The sequence below is a fragment of the Hipposideros armiger genome, unplaced genomic scaffold, assembly GCF_001890085.2.
Source record: "Hipposideros armiger isolate ML-2016 unplaced genomic scaffold, ASM189008v1 scaffold_4, whole genome shotgun sequence".
NCBI lineage: Eukaryota > Metazoa > Chordata > Mammalia > Chiroptera > Hipposideridae > Hipposideros > Hipposideros armiger.
In genome coordinates this window covers 90,789-109,415 of record NW_017731354.1, presented here as the reverse complement: position 1 = coordinate 109,415, position 18,627 = coordinate 90,789, and the positions used below count along the sequence as shown (strand labels likewise).

General features: G+C 52.3%; 1 protein-coding gene across 3 annotated transcripts in view; it reads left to right on the top strand.

Moving 5' to 3' along the window:
- Positions 1-16,436, top strand: part of SPIRE2 (spire type actin nucleation factor 2) — a 43,997-nt gene extending 27,561 nt beyond the window's left edge. For all 3 annotated transcript variants that reach the window (XM_019642449.1, XM_019642442.1, XM_019642434.1), the window contains 12 exons: positions 2,235-2,315; positions 2,417-2,581; positions 2,995-3,081; positions 3,269-3,371; positions 3,458-3,627; positions 4,275-4,464; positions 5,695-5,816; positions 7,990-8,124; positions 8,253-8,320; positions 14,471-14,498; positions 15,276-15,391; positions 15,658-16,436. In XM_019642449.1, coding sequence (XP_019497994.1) covers positions 2,235-2,315; positions 2,417-2,581; positions 2,995-3,081; positions 3,269-3,371; positions 3,458-3,627; positions 4,275-4,464; positions 5,695-5,816; positions 7,990-8,124; positions 8,253-8,320; positions 14,471-14,498; positions 15,276-15,391; positions 15,658-15,880 — 1,488 coding nt within the window. In that variant the 3' untranslated portion in view covers positions 15,881-16,436. The remainder of the gene's footprint in view (positions 1-2,234; positions 2,316-2,416; positions 2,582-2,994; positions 3,082-3,268; positions 3,372-3,457; positions 3,628-4,274; positions 4,465-5,694; positions 5,817-7,989; positions 8,125-8,252; positions 8,321-14,470; positions 14,499-15,275; positions 15,392-15,657) is intronic.
- The last annotated feature ends 2,191 nt before the right edge of the window (positions 16,437-18,627 follow it).

The window sequence follows — 18,627 nt, the reverse complement described above, 5'->3', positions numbered from 1 at the left end:
TGGCTATCCGGCTCATGGCTCCATGACCCCACTCCTGTCGCCGCTAAGTTATTTGTTAACCTCCCTGAGCCCCACGTTTGTGTCCCCAGAGGGGGCTGTGCCTCCTGCCTACACCAATCTCTCTAGGTGCTGCTTCCTTCTGAAAATAAGAGGCTGACCCCGGCCACTTCCTGCCACCAGGACCCACACAGTGGTGCTCACTGTGCTTGGAGCTTTGAGCTGGGGCAGTTCAGTGAGAGACATTTACTCAGGCATTTGCCCTGCCTGTGACAGTCCCACGTTGCTCTGATAACGTGGTTATCAGATGAGAAACTGGAAGCTCTGAGAGGCTGCGTCCCTCACCCCAAGTCACAGAGCTAGTCCAGGGCAGAGCTGGCATTCTCCCCAGGACTGTCCTGCCCCTATGTGGGCTCAGAGTTAGGAGCTGACAGCCTTCCACTCTCCCAGCTTCTTCCTTGAAAATGGGGGGGGGGGGTCTCGGCACAGGGACCCCTGCTTCCCATCAGCACAGATGAGAAAGTGGAGACTAGAGAACTCGGGGAATTCGCTCCCCTCTCTGGCGCATAAGCAGCAGAGCTGGTCCCTGATTCCGCCCTGACCCTTTGCAGGGGTTGTATCTCTTTTCTTCTAACCAAGAGGCGATCTGGTCCGCTTACCTGGGCCTCTGGGCCTGAGCAGGCTCTCAGGATTGTTCCGATTGATGGATCCTGGGGCCCAGCGCAGGAAAAGTCAGAGAGAGAGTGCTCGAGCCACTTGGCCCTCACCTGCAGCCCAATCAATTGCCCAAGGGCGGGTGGTTCCTCGGCCCCCCTCCCCTTCTGGGCTTCCCACCACTCCTTGGCATCTTGGAGATGCCCTTCGAATGCTGTATTAGTGGGTGGTCCTAATGCTTTTATCGGTCTTGCCCTGAAGTCATTTGTTCCCTGACCCAGATGCTGGCAGCTCTTTCTTTAGTAGGTGCCAACTTCAAGCAGTTGGCCCAGGAGAAGTTCAGGGAATTGGTGGTGGAGGGTCTCTCGGTGGGGGGGCATTTGGGGCAGAGACGGCCTGCTCATGGACAAGTGTAAGAAGTCCAGGAAGGATGGAGGACACACCCTTCATGCCCACAGGAACCACCGGGTCACACACAGGTCTGTTTTTAGAATCACATACCTTGTGCTTCTGAGAGACTTGGCAGGGTGTTATGGAGTGTCCCAGAGCAGTCTGGCAAGTGGCTTAGGGCTAAAGCCAGGGAAACCGGTTCTGTCTCAGTTGGGGGGTGGGGGCTGTGTGCTTAAGGGCAGATGCTTCTCCCGGGTGGGGGAGTTAGTGATAACAGAGGCCCCGGCTTCTGCCAAGGTACTGAACAACGAAGGCAGAGAATCTAGAAGCTTTTCACCAATTCTCAGCATAGGAAAGTTACCTAACAAACCCTGACACCCGTTTTGGGCCCTCACTATGCTGGTGGCATTTTCCCCAGTTCATAAAATACAACTTGTGACTTTCCCAGGACTTGCTGAGTAACTCACCCTCTCACCCCCCCAACCCCCCCATCCATCCATCCCCCACTCACCCATCCCTGCACCCACCCATCTATACCCCCACCCATACCCCCCATCCATCCCTTTATTCATTCAGCCAACACTTAAGACTTAGCATGTGCCGCACTGTGCTAGGAGCGGGAATACTATGGTGAGGAAAAAGCAAAAACAGAAATTGTGGTTCTGGCCTCATGGAGCCAATAGTCCAGACAACAATTAAAGCAGATAAATGTAAGACTCCCACAGAGATCATGTGTGGAAAAGCGGCCATGGGTATTCTAAGAGGGTGGGTACATGTGGCTCAGGTGAACGAGCTAAGACAGGCATTCCTGGATGTGAGGGGAAATGCTTCCCAGACGAGGGAGGGCAGGGCTGCCGGGTGTGCTTCCGCCACCTGTGGAGGTCCCAGCACCTCCCTGAGGTGTGCGGACCAGGTGAGAGAAGGTTCTGTGTGGGTGCTGTGTTGGAACCCCTGCCTTTGCCCAGGAGAAGCTGCCAGAGATAGCTGATGGGACACCATGCGTCCTGTGTGTTCCAAGGCCAGTGGTTTAGTTGCCCCAGGCATCATTCTGAACCCCAAAGCCTTGGCCCAAATGCCCACTTTTCCCTTTTGAGCTGGTGGAAGAGTGCCCCATGTGGTAAGGAAATGTCCCAGGTGGACAGACCGGCATGGCGCCCACACGCCTTGGCCGCCATTGTGCCACCTTTTAACAGATGCTACAAAAGCTTCGGGAGGACGAGCCACAGGCAGAGAGGCCCCTGGCGGAGCTTGACAACCTGGGGCACACAGACTGGGTAAGATGCGGCCCCCCGGCCCTGGGACACTGAGGATCTGTGCCTGGAGGGCCCTGGGAACCCTCCGTGGCTGAGGCCGTTCTTGTCCTCTCGGGGCCCAGGCCCGACTCTGGGTCCAGCTCATGCGGGAGCTCCGCCATGGAGTGAAGCTGAAGAAGGTGCAGGAGCAGGAGTTCAACCCGCTGCCCACCGAGTTCCAGCTCACGCCCTTCGAGATGCTCATGCAGGACATTCGTGCCAGGAATTACAAACTGCGCAAGGTCATGGTGAGTGCCGCGCGCGCCCGCGCACCCGCACGCTGCCCGGTGTGTAGGCCTCTCGGCCACTGTTCCAGTGAGAGGAAGGCACACGTGGCCCCGATTCGCTAGGGGACACAGCGTGACGAGGGCAGGGAGAGGCAGTGCGGGGCCCTGGAGGACCAGAGCCTGAGGCCGCGCAGCTCTGGAGCACTCCAAGGACTTTAAATGTGCGCGTTCACTTCGGCCCTGTGATGGCCCTGAAGGAGTGCCGCCGATCCCATTTCCACGTGAAGATCCGAGGTGTGGGAAAGCTAGTGCTGGTGCCAGGCCCTGGAGGCCACACCGAAGCCTCCCCCAGGGAGGGGTGCCGGGACCAGGCCGCAGTGGCAGACGCCCCCGAGGGCACGCGGGCTATGGCTGCCTCCTCACCCTCCCCATAGGTCGATGGGGACATTCCTCCCAGGGTGAAGAAGGACGCCCACGAACTCATCCTGGACTTCATCCGCTCCCGGCCTCCCCTGAAGCAGGTGCCTGCTCTGCCCCGTCCCCTCTCCTGAGCGGTGCTGGGGGGTTGGTCCTGGGACAGCCCCGCCAGCAGCTCTGGACTCCTGTCTGCCCCTGGTGGGCCTGGCTGAGCGTCCTCAGACGTGTTCCCCTGGCGTGCGCACGCCAGGGCCCCGCCCCTTCTACCGGGAGCTGCCACACCCCTTGCAGGTCTCGGAGAGAAGGCTCCGCCCACTACCCCAGAGACCGAGGACCCTGCACGAGAGGATGCTGGAGGAAGTCAAGCAGGAGCGCAGGCTGCGCCCTGTGGGGGGTGAGCCAGGGTCACCCTGCCCCCTCCCGCCCCTCTCCTGCCCACTCGCTCCCCTACCCCACCCCTCACCGCCTTGCCTCCCCCAGGGTTTGGCTCTCTGCCCTGCATCCTCAACGCCTGCTCTGGGGACCTCAAGTCCACCTCCTGCATCAACCTGTCCACTACGGATGCGGGGGGCAGCACCCAACGCCCACGGCCCCGAGTCCTGCTCAAGGCACCCACCTTGGCAGAGATGGAGGAGATGAACACGTCTGAGGTCAGAGCCCACAGGCTCCTGAGCAGAGACCATGGGTGGGGGAACGACGCAGGAGAAAGGGCTGAGTGAACCCAGGTGCAGAGTCCAGCTGTGTGGGGCGTCCACTCCTCAGGGCCGCTGCCAGCGCCCTCCTTTGAAGCTGGTGTCCTGCTGTGGAGCTGGGTCTGCCCTGTGAGCAAGCTTGGCGGGGCTCAGGGACCCTTCCCCATCTTGGTGGCTCAGAGCCACCCATTCCCATACCACAAAAAGGGCTGAGGCGGAAGTGCTCCATCAGCGGGGCCGGGAGGCTGAGCAGCCCCCTGGCTGATGTGACAGGCCAGCACATCCCAGCGTGGCTCCTGGTCTTGTCCTCGCTGCCCTCTGAGCCTGGAAGACCAGGGACGGTGGCCATCTCAGTGGGCCCCGCTGACCCCAGACCTGTCTTCTCCATTCCCCTTTTGGAGGCCACAGGGAAGGATTTGGTTTTGGGGGGGGGCACTTGCCTCCCACTGTCCAGAGGACAGTCGGGCTGGGCAGTGAGTACAGGATGGCCCCGTGGCCTCCGTGGACCCAGCAGCATCCTGTGTCCTAAGCCTTAGCCCAGGGACGGGCAGGAGGTGCCGGTGGGAACAGTGGTTAGCGTAGGGCTGAGTCTGCTGTGTCTGCAGGAGGAAGAGTCTCCATGTGGGGAGGTGACACTGAAGCGGGACCGCTCCTTCTCAGAGCATGACCTTGTCCAGCTCCGGAATGAAGTGGCCTCTGGTCTGCAGCCTGCCACTCATGCCCTAGGAGGCTTGGAGCCATCTCGGGCCCGCGCAGGCAGCATGAAGTCCTGCAGGCCGAGCCCGCAGGAACAGGGCAAGTGCTGCCTCTCCCCCCTCCCCCCCCCACGCTGTCCTGTGGGCACTGTGTCCCCTGGCCTGCCTCCTTGTCTTCCTGAGCAGGCAGCACCCGGAGGGTACAGGGAGCTCGTCTTGCAAGAAGGGTGTTTAACATTCAAGCCCAGGCGGCCCTCATTACCTCAGGCAGGCACCCCGCACTTTTTTTTAACTTAAAACTTCTTTTTTAAATTAGTAATCCATATTTATTATATAAAAACTTTAAAAATTCCTATGATCCTATTCCCTAGAGATAATTAGTATTGATTTATTAGTGTATATAAAGAAAGCTGGAAAGATGGACAGATGACAGTGAGAGGGTGGGTGACGGATGGATGGATGGATGGATGGATGGATGCATGGACAGATAGATGGATAGGTAGGTGATTGACAGAGCCTTCTAGTTTTGGGTTTGTTTTTTTTTTCCTGTCAGTGGAAACGTGTCCACAATGAACCAAACGGGCCGTGCAGCAGACACGGCTTTGGAACCTGACTTGTTACCTCAGTTTCTCGGGAGCCTTCCCGTGCCTGTCAGTCAGCAGAGGACAACAATTGTGCAGGCCGTGCAGTTAGTCCTGCAGTTGTGAGGGCTGTGCTCCACGAAGTGCCAAGAGGACATGGGGTTCTCGCCCCTCCAGACATGGCCAGGCCCCCTTCTCTGCCCTCAAGGTCACCTTGGCATGTAGCCGCTTTCAGGACAGTCCCATCTGGTAGTTACGACTCTCTTCCCATTGTGAAGAGGGCCAGTTCCATACCTCACTGTCCTCCAAACTTCCCTCGAGACTCAGAGACCCCCTGCTGGAGGTGAGTCTTCCTTCTGCTATTCAGTTCCTCTTTGCCCTTCTGGGTCTCCAGTGTGAAATGCCGTGGGTGGGACCAACAGAGCAGGGAGGTCCCACATGGCCAGTGCTGTCTGGTTTGTTGGGCCAGTGCTGCGGCTGCCGTGGCTACATCGTGGGACTGCCAATGTGGCTCATTCATGGGGCTCAGACTCCTTCAGGTGTCCCTGGGCCCTGCCACACCTGCATGGGGTCCCTAATGTGGGTGACATGCCCTCTACTTGACCTTTGTTTGATCACCCCCGCCCCCATGAAACTGCCCCACCATCTCCTGCTTCCTGGCAGGCCATCTCGCTCGTCCCCAGGGAACCCCCCTCCCACACCAGAATTCTGCCCGCTTGTCCTGACAGGGCCTTTTACTCTTCCTCCAGGTTCCTTCTCTGTGAGCGTCCAGTCCCAGCCTGACCCCAGCTCCTCCCGACCCAGTGACCTGGGCACAGCTGAGAACAGGCCAGAGGCCTCTGCGGCCCCAGATGCCAATCACCTGTGGCTGGTGAGTGAGGGAGGCGTTGCTGTCCAGGGTGGCTGTCGTCACCCCTTCCCAGGACAAGGCTCTATCCTGAGCCTTCAGTGGGTGCCGCTGGTGGGCCCCCGCCAGCACCTGAGAGGTTGGTCTTTGCTGCCACCTTCTGGGCACTGTGGCCCCCAGAAGAGAAGGACCTTGCTGGGGGGCAGCCTGCATCTAAAGTTCTTAGTCCCAGCTCTGATGAGAAACCCAGCACCCTGTGCCTTGCAGCCTTCGTGATGTGACAGGAGAGCATGTCATGGGGCCGCGGCCTCGGTGGCTCCTTGCCCTCCCTGCACCTCGGGTTCATCAGCTGTGAAATTCTGTGTGACTGGTAATTGTGGAGAGCTAACATTTGGACCTTTGCCTTGGTGTGTGATTTGATCAAATGGGATGATAGCCACTGGGCACCTTGCTGGTGGGGAGGGGAGTCAGTGGTGTGGGTTTCATCATTTCTTGTTTTATCAAGAGGCTCAAATGAGAACAGACTGTTCAAGTGCTTTGAAAAGTAAGTGCCACATAAATGCAAGGCAGTGTTACTATTATTATTTCCCAACTGAAGGTTACACTTTCTCCTTTGAGTTCTATTGCTAGATGAAAAACTACCCCCAACCTCAGCTTAAAACAATAAATATTTATGATCTCTCATAGTTCCTGAGGGTTAGGAAGCCCGAAGTGGCCCAGCTGGGTGGTCTGGCTCAGGGCCTCTGCAGAGGTCACAGCTGGAGTGTCAGCCAGAGCTGCCGTCTCATCTGAAGCAGCCCCTCCCACGGGGGCTCCTCACAGGCTGTGGGCAGAAGGCCTCAGCGCCTCCCCATGGGGACCCTCCACAGGGCTGCTTGAGTGTCCCCACAACATGGCGGCGGGTCCCCCAGAGCACGGGCTCCAAGAGAGCCAGGCAGAAGCCACCGTGTCTTTGTGACCAAGTTGCTGACATGCCACCGTGTCATTTCCATCTTAATCTGTTCATTAAAAGCGAGTCCCTAAGTCCATTCTCTGGGAACCACTTCTTGAAGGGAGGGATGTTGGGGAATTAGCGACATACTTTACAATGATAAGTCCCAAAGTGCTTTTCAACTCATATCTTGAGAGTGTGTTCTTTGAGGTCAGCCAGTCTCAGTGGCTTCATCCCCTCCACACACACCCCCTCCCCAGCACACGCTCATGGCCCAGTGTGGGGAGCAGGTTGCTGGTCTCTCTGCACCCCCCAGGAGAGCTCTAGGTCAAGTTTGCTATTACTATGACACCTGTAAGGTTTAGAGGGGGGGGATTGCTCAATATCAACGGCACCATCAGGCTACTGGAAATAGAAATCAGAAGCCTGAGGACCTGGTGCTTCAGGTCAGAGTGGAAAGCTGTTCCCCAAGCCACACAGTAGTAGGTGTTCAGCAACCCTAATCAGCATAATCCACTGAAAATCTGAAACAAAATTCACTCTCCAACTTGCATCTCGGTTGCTAACGTTTTTAGTCTGGGGGCTAGGCATTGAGCTCAGGGCTTCACGCGTTATCTCAGCGGAGCCGAAAACAACCCTACCTGACAGAAGAGGAGCCAAGGCATTGAGAGGCCAAGTTCTCTGCGAAGCTCAGGGGGACATAGCTTGTACTCACTGTGATGGCCAAAGGGGTGGACAGTTATGATGAGTAGGATACATACCACCTGCAAGTGGGCCCATTCAGAGCCCCAAGTGGTGAGTACTGAGTGAAGCAGGTGCCGGAGGATCCCAGGGCCTTCAGCTGCCAGGGAGGAGATGCTAGGAGCAGGGGCGGTGGGCCTGGGGACCCTGTTTGGTTTGGATCGGCTGTGTGTGCAGGTGGAGAGCAAGGTGGGAAGCATGTACTTCAGGTCTGGGGAGCACTGTAAACAAAGGTCGGATGAGCGGTGCAGCCGAGGAGCTGGGGTGGCTGGACGGCTGGCTGGGCCCGGTCATGGGAACCGGGCCTGCAGCAGGACCTCATTGGAGAAGTGATGGGGGCTGGTACAGCTCCCAGGCATGGATGAGCTGAGACCAGGGTGCCTTAGGAAAGTGCTGGGCTTTGGCAGACAGGCCAGAAAGACGTCAGGGTCCTCAGGGGAGAGAGGAGCTTGTGGGGAGGCGCCTGGAAGGCCTCATACCTGAGGCCCAGAGTGAGCACCATGCCCTGGACCCTCCTGCCCCCAGGAGTTCAGCCACCCCGTGGAGAGCCTCGCTCTGACCGTGGAGGAAGTGATGGGCGTGCGCCGCGTGCTGGTGAAGGCTGAGATGGAGAAGTTCCAGCAGGACAAGGAGCTCTTCAGCAGCCTGAAGAAGGGGAAGGTGAGGCAGCCCGGACCCCGAACTGTCCCCTCACCAGGCAGGAGCCCTGCCTGGGGAACAGGCGAGGATGGGACTGGACCCAGTGAGTTTTGGACAAAATTCGGCTCTGACAAAACCTTTTCTTACAGATTTGCTGCTGCTGCCGAACCAAATTCTCGCTGTTCTCCTGGCCGCCCACCTGTCTCTTTTGCAAGAGGTGAGTCTTATGTAAGTACCTTGGCTGTGAATTAACATGGGAAGGAGGAGGTGAGAAACCTCTAGGTCAGTACTGTGCATAGATCTTCCTGATTGTGATTGTGGGGATGTCCTATCATGCACCATGGATGGTGCCACTAAGGAGCAGATTCATTTTTAATTTAACTTAAATAGCAAAGGGTTCCCACTTTCAGCCAACATGGGGCAACAGGCACCAAACAGGCACCTTCCAGCTGAAACAACCAAGAAACAAGAACAAAAAGAAAAAGCAAAAACTATGAAACAGTGCTATTCAAGACATTGGATATCAGGCAATAAACAGGAAGAGGCCAGGGTGAGCTCTATGATCATCTCAGCAACCTGGAGTTTCTAGGTCACGAGTTAGAGCCTCCCTGGCTCCCTGAGCGTAGGAGGTAGAGCTGAGAACCCAGGGCGACCAAGGCAGTTAGAGCACCCAGTGCAGACTTGCAGAGAGGAACCCCAGAAGTGCAGAAGGCAGAAGGCCCCCCTTGAGTGTGCAGCAGAGTGCTGGTCAGCACAAACATGCACAGAAATTACTGAAGGCTGGCAAAGAATCATCCTGAAGCAGACTCACAGCCTCCTGCACATGGGCCAAATAGGGCACACTGCCTCTTTTGTAAATAAAGTTTTATTGGGACACAGCCACACCCATTTGTTTATTTATTATTCATTTAGCCACACCTAAAACATTTATGATATAATCCTTTACAGAAGAAGTTTACTGGTCCTCTCCTAAAGGTTTAAAGGAACAGTACTAGGAATGGTGTCTGCTCCCAGCAGCCATGGTAAAAATGTAATATGGGCCACTCAGTAGGACACACAGAAGGGTCTTGCCTCACTAGTGGGGAATAGTACCTAGCCTGTGCATTGCTCCAGACCTAACAAATCTCAAAATAACAGGACCTCAAAGGATCAAACTATTCCCAAGCATCCTAACTGCTTCTCAGAACAGAGCTCAACAATAGGAATAAAAGGTTTCCAGCATCCAGCAAGGTAAAACACTTGGCGTCTAATTAAAGAATATCAGGCATGTCAAGAAGCAGGAAAGAAGGGCCGGCTGAGTGGCTCAGTGGGTTAAGAGCTCTCTCAAGAGTCTGAGCTCTGAGCAATAGCGGTTCGAGTCCCGGACCGAGCTGAGCTGCCAACAGGTGGCAGGATGGCTCAGCTAAAAAAAAATAAATAAAGGGGGCCGGCCGAGTGGCGCGATGGTTAAGAACTCGCTTGGGATGCCAGAGGGTCCCGGTTCGGATCCCACATATGAGGGCCAGTGACACTGCCCTCTACAGCTAAGATGCTGAACAACGGCTCAACCTGGAGCTGGGCTGCTGTGAGTCGCCGGCGACGGCGTGGGCTGCAGTCCCTGTGGCAGTGGGTTGCCATGGGCTACCGTGTGTAGCCAGCAGCCAGCGTGAGCGGCCAGCAGCCGCAGTGAGCGGCCGTCCAGAAGCCGGCGACTGAACTGCCTCACCCGGGAAGAGAGCAATGATGGTGTCAACTTGGGCCAGTGAAGCAACATCCTGCACAACTAGACTGAAGAACAAAATGACAGCAACTTGTCTGTCCCCCTTCCCCCAATTCCCCAGCAGTGTTCCCATCCCCCCAATTCACCAATAAAAAAAAAAATTTTAAATAAATAAATAAATAAAGGAGAAGCAGGAAAGCATGACCCACGATGAGAAAGAATCGGTCAAAACTTGCACAGTTGTTACAATTAGCAGATAAGGGCATTAAAAGTTTTGAACTGCATATCATACATTCAGAAAGTTAGAAAAATGGAAAACATAAAGAAGACACAACTCAAACCTCTAGACTTGAATATTAGAATGTTTGGGATGAAATTTACACTGGATGAGATTTATGGCAGGTTAGACATTCAGAAGACAGCAATAGAAACTATCCAAACACTAAGAAAAAAAAGAATTTAAACAATGACAAAGGTGTCAGTGAGCTATGGGATACCTTCAAGAAACCTGATTTGGTGTCTTTAAAGTCTCCAAAGGAGAAGTGGGGGACAGAAGAAGTATTTGAAGAAATAATGGCTAAAGAACTTTAACAAATTTGATGAAAAATATAAACCCAGAAGAAACTCAATGAATCCCAAGTACAAGAAACATGAATAAAATTACACCAAGGCACATATTAATTAAATTGGTCAAAACCAATGATAAAGAGAAAGTCTTAAATTCAGCCAGCAAAGACATGATATGTGCAGAGGAAACACAAAGATGTTTCGTCTCGTCAAAACAGTGCAAGCAAGATGACACTGGAACAACATCTTTCAAGTACTGAAAGAAAAATACTGTCAATCTAGAATTCTGTACCCAGCAAGAATATGTTTGAAAAACAAAGGCAAAAGTAAAGACATTTCTAGAAATACAATAGCCAAAAGAATTCTTCATCAGCAGACCCACGCTAAAACAAGGGTTAAATGAGGTCCTTCACGTAGAAGGAAAATGATACCAGATGGAAATCTGAATCCACACAAAGGATAAAAAGCAACAGAAGTAACAACTACTTAGATAAATATATGACTATTGTCTTACAACACTTTAAAAGGTAAACCAATATCCAGGACCCAACAAGGTAAAATTCAGTATCTGGCACCCAAAGATTACAAGGCATGCAAAAAAAAAACTAATAACACTGTACTGTGGGTCTTATATCTATAAGTAAAAAGAATCACAGCACTAGCATTAACATCAGGGAGGGCAGAAATCAGAAGTATGTGATTGTAAGTTTCTTATACTCTACATGAAGTGGTGAAATATTACTTGAAGGTGATATGCTAAAGACATATACTATAAGACCAATGCAACCACTAAAACAAGAAAACAGAGGAATAGCTTATGTCAACAAAGAAGATAAAATGGAATCATAAAAAAATAAGACACAAGGCAGAAAAGGGAACCAAGAACAAACTGGGAAAAAAAGAAAACAAATAGCAAAATGACAGACTGAAACCCAACTATGTCAATAATCACATTAACTATAAATGGTCTGAACAACCTAATTGAAAGGCAGAGTTTCCCAGGTTGATCAAAGAAAGTAAGATGATCTGCCTACAAGACATGTACTTTATTTTTTTTAAAGATTTTTATTAAAACATAGCTAGTATACAATATTGTATTAGTTTCAGGGGTACACCATAGTTATTTAACATTTATATACCTCAAGAAGTGATCATGAGAAGCCCAGCAGCCATCAGCTCACACCGTAACAATATTATTGACTATATTCCCTATGCTGTGCATTGCATCCCCAAGGATTGTTTGTTTTATGCCTGGAAATTTAGACCTCTTATTCCCCTTCACCTTCCCCCCCGCTTTTAATTTTTCAACTACAGTTGACATTCAGTATTATTTTATATTAATTTCAGGTGTACAACATAGTGGTTAGACATGTATATAATCTAAGAAGTGGTCCCCGGGTAGTCTAATACCCACCTGGCACTATACATAGTTGTTACCACATCATTGACTATTTTCCTTTTGCTTTACTTTACATCCCCATGATTACTTTGTAACTACTAGTTTGTACTCTTAATCCCTTCCTCTTTTTCACCCTGCTTCCAACCCCCCTCCCATCTGGCAACCATCAGAATGTTCTCTGTGTCTATGAGTCTGTTTCTGTTTTGTTTTGTTCTTTAGATTTCACATATAAATCACATAACATCTGTCTTTCTCTGTCTGACACTCCACTCAGCACAATACCCCCCAGGTCCATCCATGTCACCACAGATGGCAAGAACCCATTCCCTTCCCTGGCTGAGCAATAGTCCATTGTATATATGTACCACCTCCTCTTTATCCATTCTTCTATCAACACCCAAGCTGCCTCCACATCTTGGCCATTGTAAACAATGCTGCAGTGAAAATATGGATACACGCGTCTTTTTGAACTAGTGTTTTCAGTTTCTTCAGATAAATACCCAGAAGTGGAATTACTGGGTCTTTGTCTCCTGTTATAGCCTTTGTTTTTGTTTTTTAAGATTTTATTGGGGAATTGGGGGAGGGGAACAGCATTGAGGAATCGGAGAAGGGGAACAGACAAGTTGCTGTCCTTTTGTTCTTCAGTCTAGTTGTGGAGGATGTTGCTTCACTGGCCCATGTTGGTTTATCATTGTGCTTTTCCTGGGTGAGGCAGATGGGTCGCCAGCCACTGGACGGCCGCTCACACCAGCTGCCGGCCACTCACAGTAGCTTATGGCAGCCCACTGCAGCTTCACTGCAGCCTATGCCGTCGCCGGCGACTCACGGCAGCCCAGCACCAGGTCGGAGCTGTTGTTCACCATCTTAGCTGTAGAGGGCGCAGCGTCACTGGCCCAAATGTGGGATCTGAACCGGGGCCATGCTGCTCAGAGCCGGCATCCCAAGCCAACTCTTTACCAATGTGCCACTTGACTGGCCCTATAGCCTTTGTTTTAAAGACTATTTTGTCTGGTATATGTATTGCTACCCCAGCTCTTTTTTTTTTCCATTTCCATTTTCATGAAATATCTTTTTCCCATCCCTTAATTTTCCATCTGTGACTTTCAATCTGAAGTGAGTCTCTTGTGCAGCATATATAAGGGTCTTGTTTTCTTATCTATTCAGCCACCCTGTCTTTTGATTGGAGCATTTAATCCATTTACATTTAAAGTCATTGTTGATATGTAGCTATTGCCATTTTACTATATTTTTTATCTTTTTTTTCAAAACATACTTTTTAAAAAAATATTTTTTAAATTAAGGATTTTTTTTCCAAGTTCTTTTTTGTGTGTGTTCAAACTTTATTGGGGAACACAGTGTGTTCCTCCAGGACCCATCAGCTCCAAGTCAAGTTGTTGTTTTCAATTCAGTTGTGGAGGGCACAGCTCACTGGCCCATGCGGGAATCGAACCAGCAACCTTGGTGCTATGAGCCCGTGCTCCAACCACTAGAGCCAACCGGCTGTCCCTCAAGACACGTACTTTAAATAAAAAGACATCAATTAGTCGAAAGGAGGATGGAGAAAGATATACCATGCCAACACTAAAGGAAGCTCAAGTTCATATGTTAATATCATACAAAGTAGCTTGCAAAGAATATTAGCAGAGATAAAGGAGTTCATTTCATAATGATAAAAGGAGGAAATAACAAACCTAAACATTACACACCTAACAGCAGAGACTCAGAATACACGGAGCAGAAACTGATAGGCCTGCAAGGAGAGAGAGATAAATCCCCAATTATGTTTAGAAATTTCCATATCCTTCTTTCAACAATTGATAAAACTTGTAGACAGAAAAAAACTAAGGATATTGAAGATTTGAACCACACTATGAACCATCCTGATCTGACATTTGCACAGCACTCCACCCAACAGCAGCACACGTTCTCAAGTGCACAAAAATCTGTATTCTGGGTCATAAAACACGTCTCAAAAATGTAAAAGGACTTGAGTCAGACAAAGTAGGTTCCCTGACCACAATGAAATGAAAGTAACCCAGAGGTTTGTTGATGGTAAATTAATTATGGGACATCCGTGCAAGAGAACATGGCCCCTTGTTTTACAAAATGAATTTGGACAATTTGTACTAATGTGGAGAAGAGCCCCTGGTGCGTATTTATAGAATAGTATGTGCAATACCCCATTTCATTTATTTTTATCTGAAATGTGTATTTTTGTTACTACATGCTTCTATCAAGAGGATGAAGATGTGTTAGCAGGGGTCATCTCAGAACAGGGCTTTAGAGGAGAGGGTTCCTTTGTCTAAGTTACAATTTTCTCTAATGTTCAGATTTTTTAGAAGAAGGTATTTACTTTTGAAGTCAGGTGTGGGGAATGGGAAAAGGGAATCACTGCTTAAAACTGAGCATCTTGATCGAGGCCCCCCTGGCTCAGATGGTGAGAAGTGTGAAGCACACACAAGAGTGGAGGGTGAGATACTCTGAAAAAGGGCCAAGGGGCAGAAGCATTTTGGATGTAGAGCTAAGTAAAAAGAAAAGCAGGATTGGGGAGTAAAATGAAAGTAAAACACTGAAGTAAGCAGGGGCCAAACAGGAGGCAAGGACCGGCGGGCCAGGCAGGTGTGCTGGGGGACACGACAACAGGCAGCTGTGTCTCCGTGGCCTCTTCAGAGCTGACACTGCTTTTCCCCTTTCCCTTCCAGAGCGGTCTGCACTTCCTGTAGCATAAAGGTGAGGATCTTCCAGGGTCTGAGCAAGGCCCCCAGGGGCGTCAGGTGTCCTGCTACCCTGGCTTGGCTTGTCCAGGAGTGGTGGGGGCACGGTGGGACGGGGCTCCACCATCTCCGTCAGATGACCCCACCCTCACTAGCCACCTTTCATCTCCCCGCCTCCAGGCAGACTCCATTCCTGTACGTTCTGAGACTGTCTAGTTTTTAATGACCCTTGTAGATGCCCCCAACGCATTTTTAAAAAACATTCTACCTTAGTAGGACGGTGACAAGAAACCCTTCAGTTCTCCTCTAACAGTCCTACCTTCTGACACTACAGCTTGAGTTTTTGGAGGTCCTTTATAGCAGTTCAGGGTGTCTGTTACATACATGTGCACTGACGTAAATGGACAGTGACATTTAGAAGTGGTCACCCACTTACGCCTCAGCCCAGAAACAAGAATCTGCTTAAGAGGGATTTCCATCACCCCTACTTTATATCCTGCCACGTGGCGGTGGACAGATTTCCCCCTCCGAGGCCTGCTTGCTGCATGCAGGCGTAGGTGAGGTCCTGCGTGCTCTGAGAAGGCACCGCGCCTGCTCTAAGAGGTACCTGTGTAGGTGAGCCCACTTGGGTGTGTGGAAGGTGTGCTGACACCCAGAGCCTGCGGAGGGCGAATGGTGACCTCTAGGCCTGCCCCTGCTGCCACACAGGCCCAGAGCTGGTGGTGGTCCGCAGGGGGTGTGTGGCTGCATGTTCTCTGTGGGGGTGACTTGTCCACATCTCCCCGTGTTGCAGATGAAGACGCCTTCTAAGAAGTTTGCACACATCCCCGTCTATACGCTGGGCTTTGAGAGTCCTCAGAGGGCGTCAACTGCCAAAACCACGACCACACAGAGAAGAGACGTCTTCCAGTGCGTACCTTTGCTCTTTGCTGGTGTTGAACGGTGGTCAGGCACTGCCAGTATGCAGGAGCTGGGGTGCGGGTGGGGGTCTCGTTTGCTGGGACACCCCCAGGAAACACATCCCATGCGGGTGTTTTGAGACGGAGCTAGCTGGGGGAACCTGGGGGCTACTGAGTAGCGACGTGGGAACCGGAAGGGGTGGTCAGAGCCCAGGACTCAGCTGATGCGGGGGCGGGGCGGGCAGGGTTCTCGCTGATGGACCTCTCCTGCCCCAGGTCCTTGCAGGGGTCTCACTGGTCAAGTGTGGAGGCGGCGTTCCCGCACATCTACGCCCACGGCTGCGTCCTGAAGGACGTCTGCAGCGACTGCACAAGCTTCGTGGTGGACGTTGTGCGCTCCAGCCGCAAGAGCGTGGACGCTCTCAACACCACCCCTCGCCGTGCCCGCCAGACCCAGTCCCTCTACATCCCTGACACCTGGACTCTAGACTTCAAGTGACAGCCCTTGGCCACCCCGGGCCAGCTGGGAAACTCCCCGTCCTGGGCACTGCGGCCGGCCTGCCAGCCCGCGAGTGTGCATGTACATATATACATACGCAGATAGTTTTCTGTAATATACACACAGCCTATATATTTATACGCGTGCTTCCAGCCCCATGGTCCGCTTGGGGTCAGGCTTACTTCCAGGACTCTCCCTGGGAGGCTGTTTCCTCTGAGGATTCCTTGGGTGGGGTGGGGACAAGACAGGATGGGAAGGGCAGTTGGAGGTAGGGCAGAGGATGCTGGGGCTCAGGGGACACCCTGCCCCATGTTTGTTCTCTTCATCCCCTCCCTGGGTAGACACTTCTGGACCCACCTAGGGAGCCTGAGTGAACTGAGATTCTCCCAAGCAGGTGCCTGAGACACATGCCCTTGTGGGGGTTGGGGGGGGGTGCAGGTCGGAGGCCACACTCACTTCCTGCCTGACATCCATGCCCTGCAGTACTGGGAGGAGCCCTGTCAGTTTGTATTCACTGCCACTCTTGGCCTAATAAAGGTGGTTTCAGTGTCTGGCCTGCGGTGTGAACTAAGGACTTCAGCCATAGCAGGAGGTGTGTTCTCCAAGGGCGGCAGCTAGGCTCCAAGGGCCACCTGCTGCCGCGTGCAGTCATAGTGCCCACTCTCTCCTCTGCCCAGCTTCATGGTCTTGCCTCCTTGGTCCTATGACTGGCATGGCTGCGTGTGGAATAGCAGCTCAGCCTGCTGCCTGTCCCCTACCAGCCTGGGAGGCCCTTTGGCCTCATCCCCCAGATCCTTCCTGCTGTTCTCCAGGCAGATGCCCCCCTTGGGATTCGCAGGGTGGGAGCAACTGCAGAGGGCTGCAGCAACACCCTGTGCCCCTGTGTGCCTTGGCGGTGGCTTCTGTTGTCATCCCACCCTGCAGGTGAGGAAACAGCGAAGGAATTTGGCTAAAGATATGCGTAGCTTGCCTGAGGCACAAGACTTGTCACAGATGGGCCTGCAGGAGAAGACATTCATCAGCTGGGTCAGGGCATTCAGGGCACAAAATCAGAGCAGCCAGTGAAAAGTGCCAGCTCCCAGCCCTTGTGAACGCCAGCTCCCAGCCCTTGTGAACGTATTGCTCCCTTTCAAAATGAGAGAACCGTCACAGAGAGGGTCAGGGGTTGCTCCGCAGTCATGCGACCAGCAGTGAGAAAATGGGCCAGGCCACATGTGCAGGCCCACTCCCATAAGCGGCACACTTGGAAACCAAAGACATCCTGGGACAACTGGGCTGAGCGGAGGGGCCCACACAAGGCTCAAAAGTGAGTCAAGAGGGAACGTCACGGGCAGGTGGGTCTTGCTGCTGTCCTCAGCGCTGCTGAGCTGGCCTGAGAATTCCAGGTACAGAGGCTGTGCCTCCATCTCACCTAACAGATCTCGAGAAATGAAGTCTAATTTAAAACTTGACAACCAAATTTGTGGTGTGGGAAGAGACTCATGTTCAGAATCTGTTCAGGGAAGGTGGCACTCAGGTTGGGGTGATGCTGCCTCCCTTGGTCACACAGCCTCCCTATGTCACACAGCTGTTGCTATGTGAGGGCAAAGCAGAAAGCTCCAGGCTGAGTGTTGCCTTACAGCTACTGCCACGACCGCCCCCCTGCACTAACCCCTGACCTAACGAGGTCCTGAGGAAGTGTCTCGGAACGCTGAGACCCGGTGGAATGATATCGGTAAAGCTTCCTCTAGGGAGTGTCTCGGAAGGCCGAGACCCGGTGGAATGATACCGGTCATCTCCCTTTATTTGTATAGGATGCGGCACAATGGCGCTGTCCTGGGGGTTGTGCAGGCTGTGTGAAGGCGCAGTACATGTTGGAGTACAGTGGGAGCTGGTTAATGGAAAACAGCCTTAAGGCACGTAGCACTTACGGATCTTTGAGTAATCCAGTTTCTCTTCCTTTGATGTCTTCTCAATACAAGCCATGCAACGACCCATTCGGGGCTCAGTCCTCTAGGCTGATGCCCCTTGGTCTCGCTTTATTTAGCCTTACCTCTGTCTCTTGTGCTCTTTCACTGTGTCGCCCTCTCGCTTCCCATTGCCCTTGCCACGCAGGACATGACAGCTGAGACTCCCCGAGTTTTCATCCACAGGCAAGGCAATCAGTATGCATAAATCGGCTGCATCACTTGACCAGGAGTGACACAAACTCTGTTTACCAACTAGCCTGGCCCCGAACAATAAGGGATAGGAAGGTGGTTCCTGGGAGTCCCATCTGTGCTCAGCACAACCCTTTAGTAGCTAGATTGTAGGCAGGCTAGTGTCTAGGGAACTCTGCAGGAGTGGCTGGAGGAGTTGGGATGTGGGGAGCTTGAGGCAGCAGCTATGTGCCAATCTGTGTGAAGAATTTCAGGGTCCCAGGGACCAGTACAGGCAGACAGACCACCCATGTGCATGCGTACACGCATACACACACACACACACACACACACACACACACGCCGTCTCTGCCTCTTCTTCTCAGTCCTTGCCATTGGACTTCCTCATATGAACTGTGGAACCACAGACACGAATGCAAATCCAGATTCTACCCGGGCCAGTCACTATTCTCTGAGTCCCAGTTTCTTACCTGTAAAAGGGGGATACCGACCTTGCAGGAGGAAGGATTTGGACCAGTGCTCGGCCTGGCTCCACAGTGACAGCCATCTCTGCTCCAGGCTACCCTCTCCAGTCTTCCATCGCAGTGGGAGAACCTTACCCGACACCAG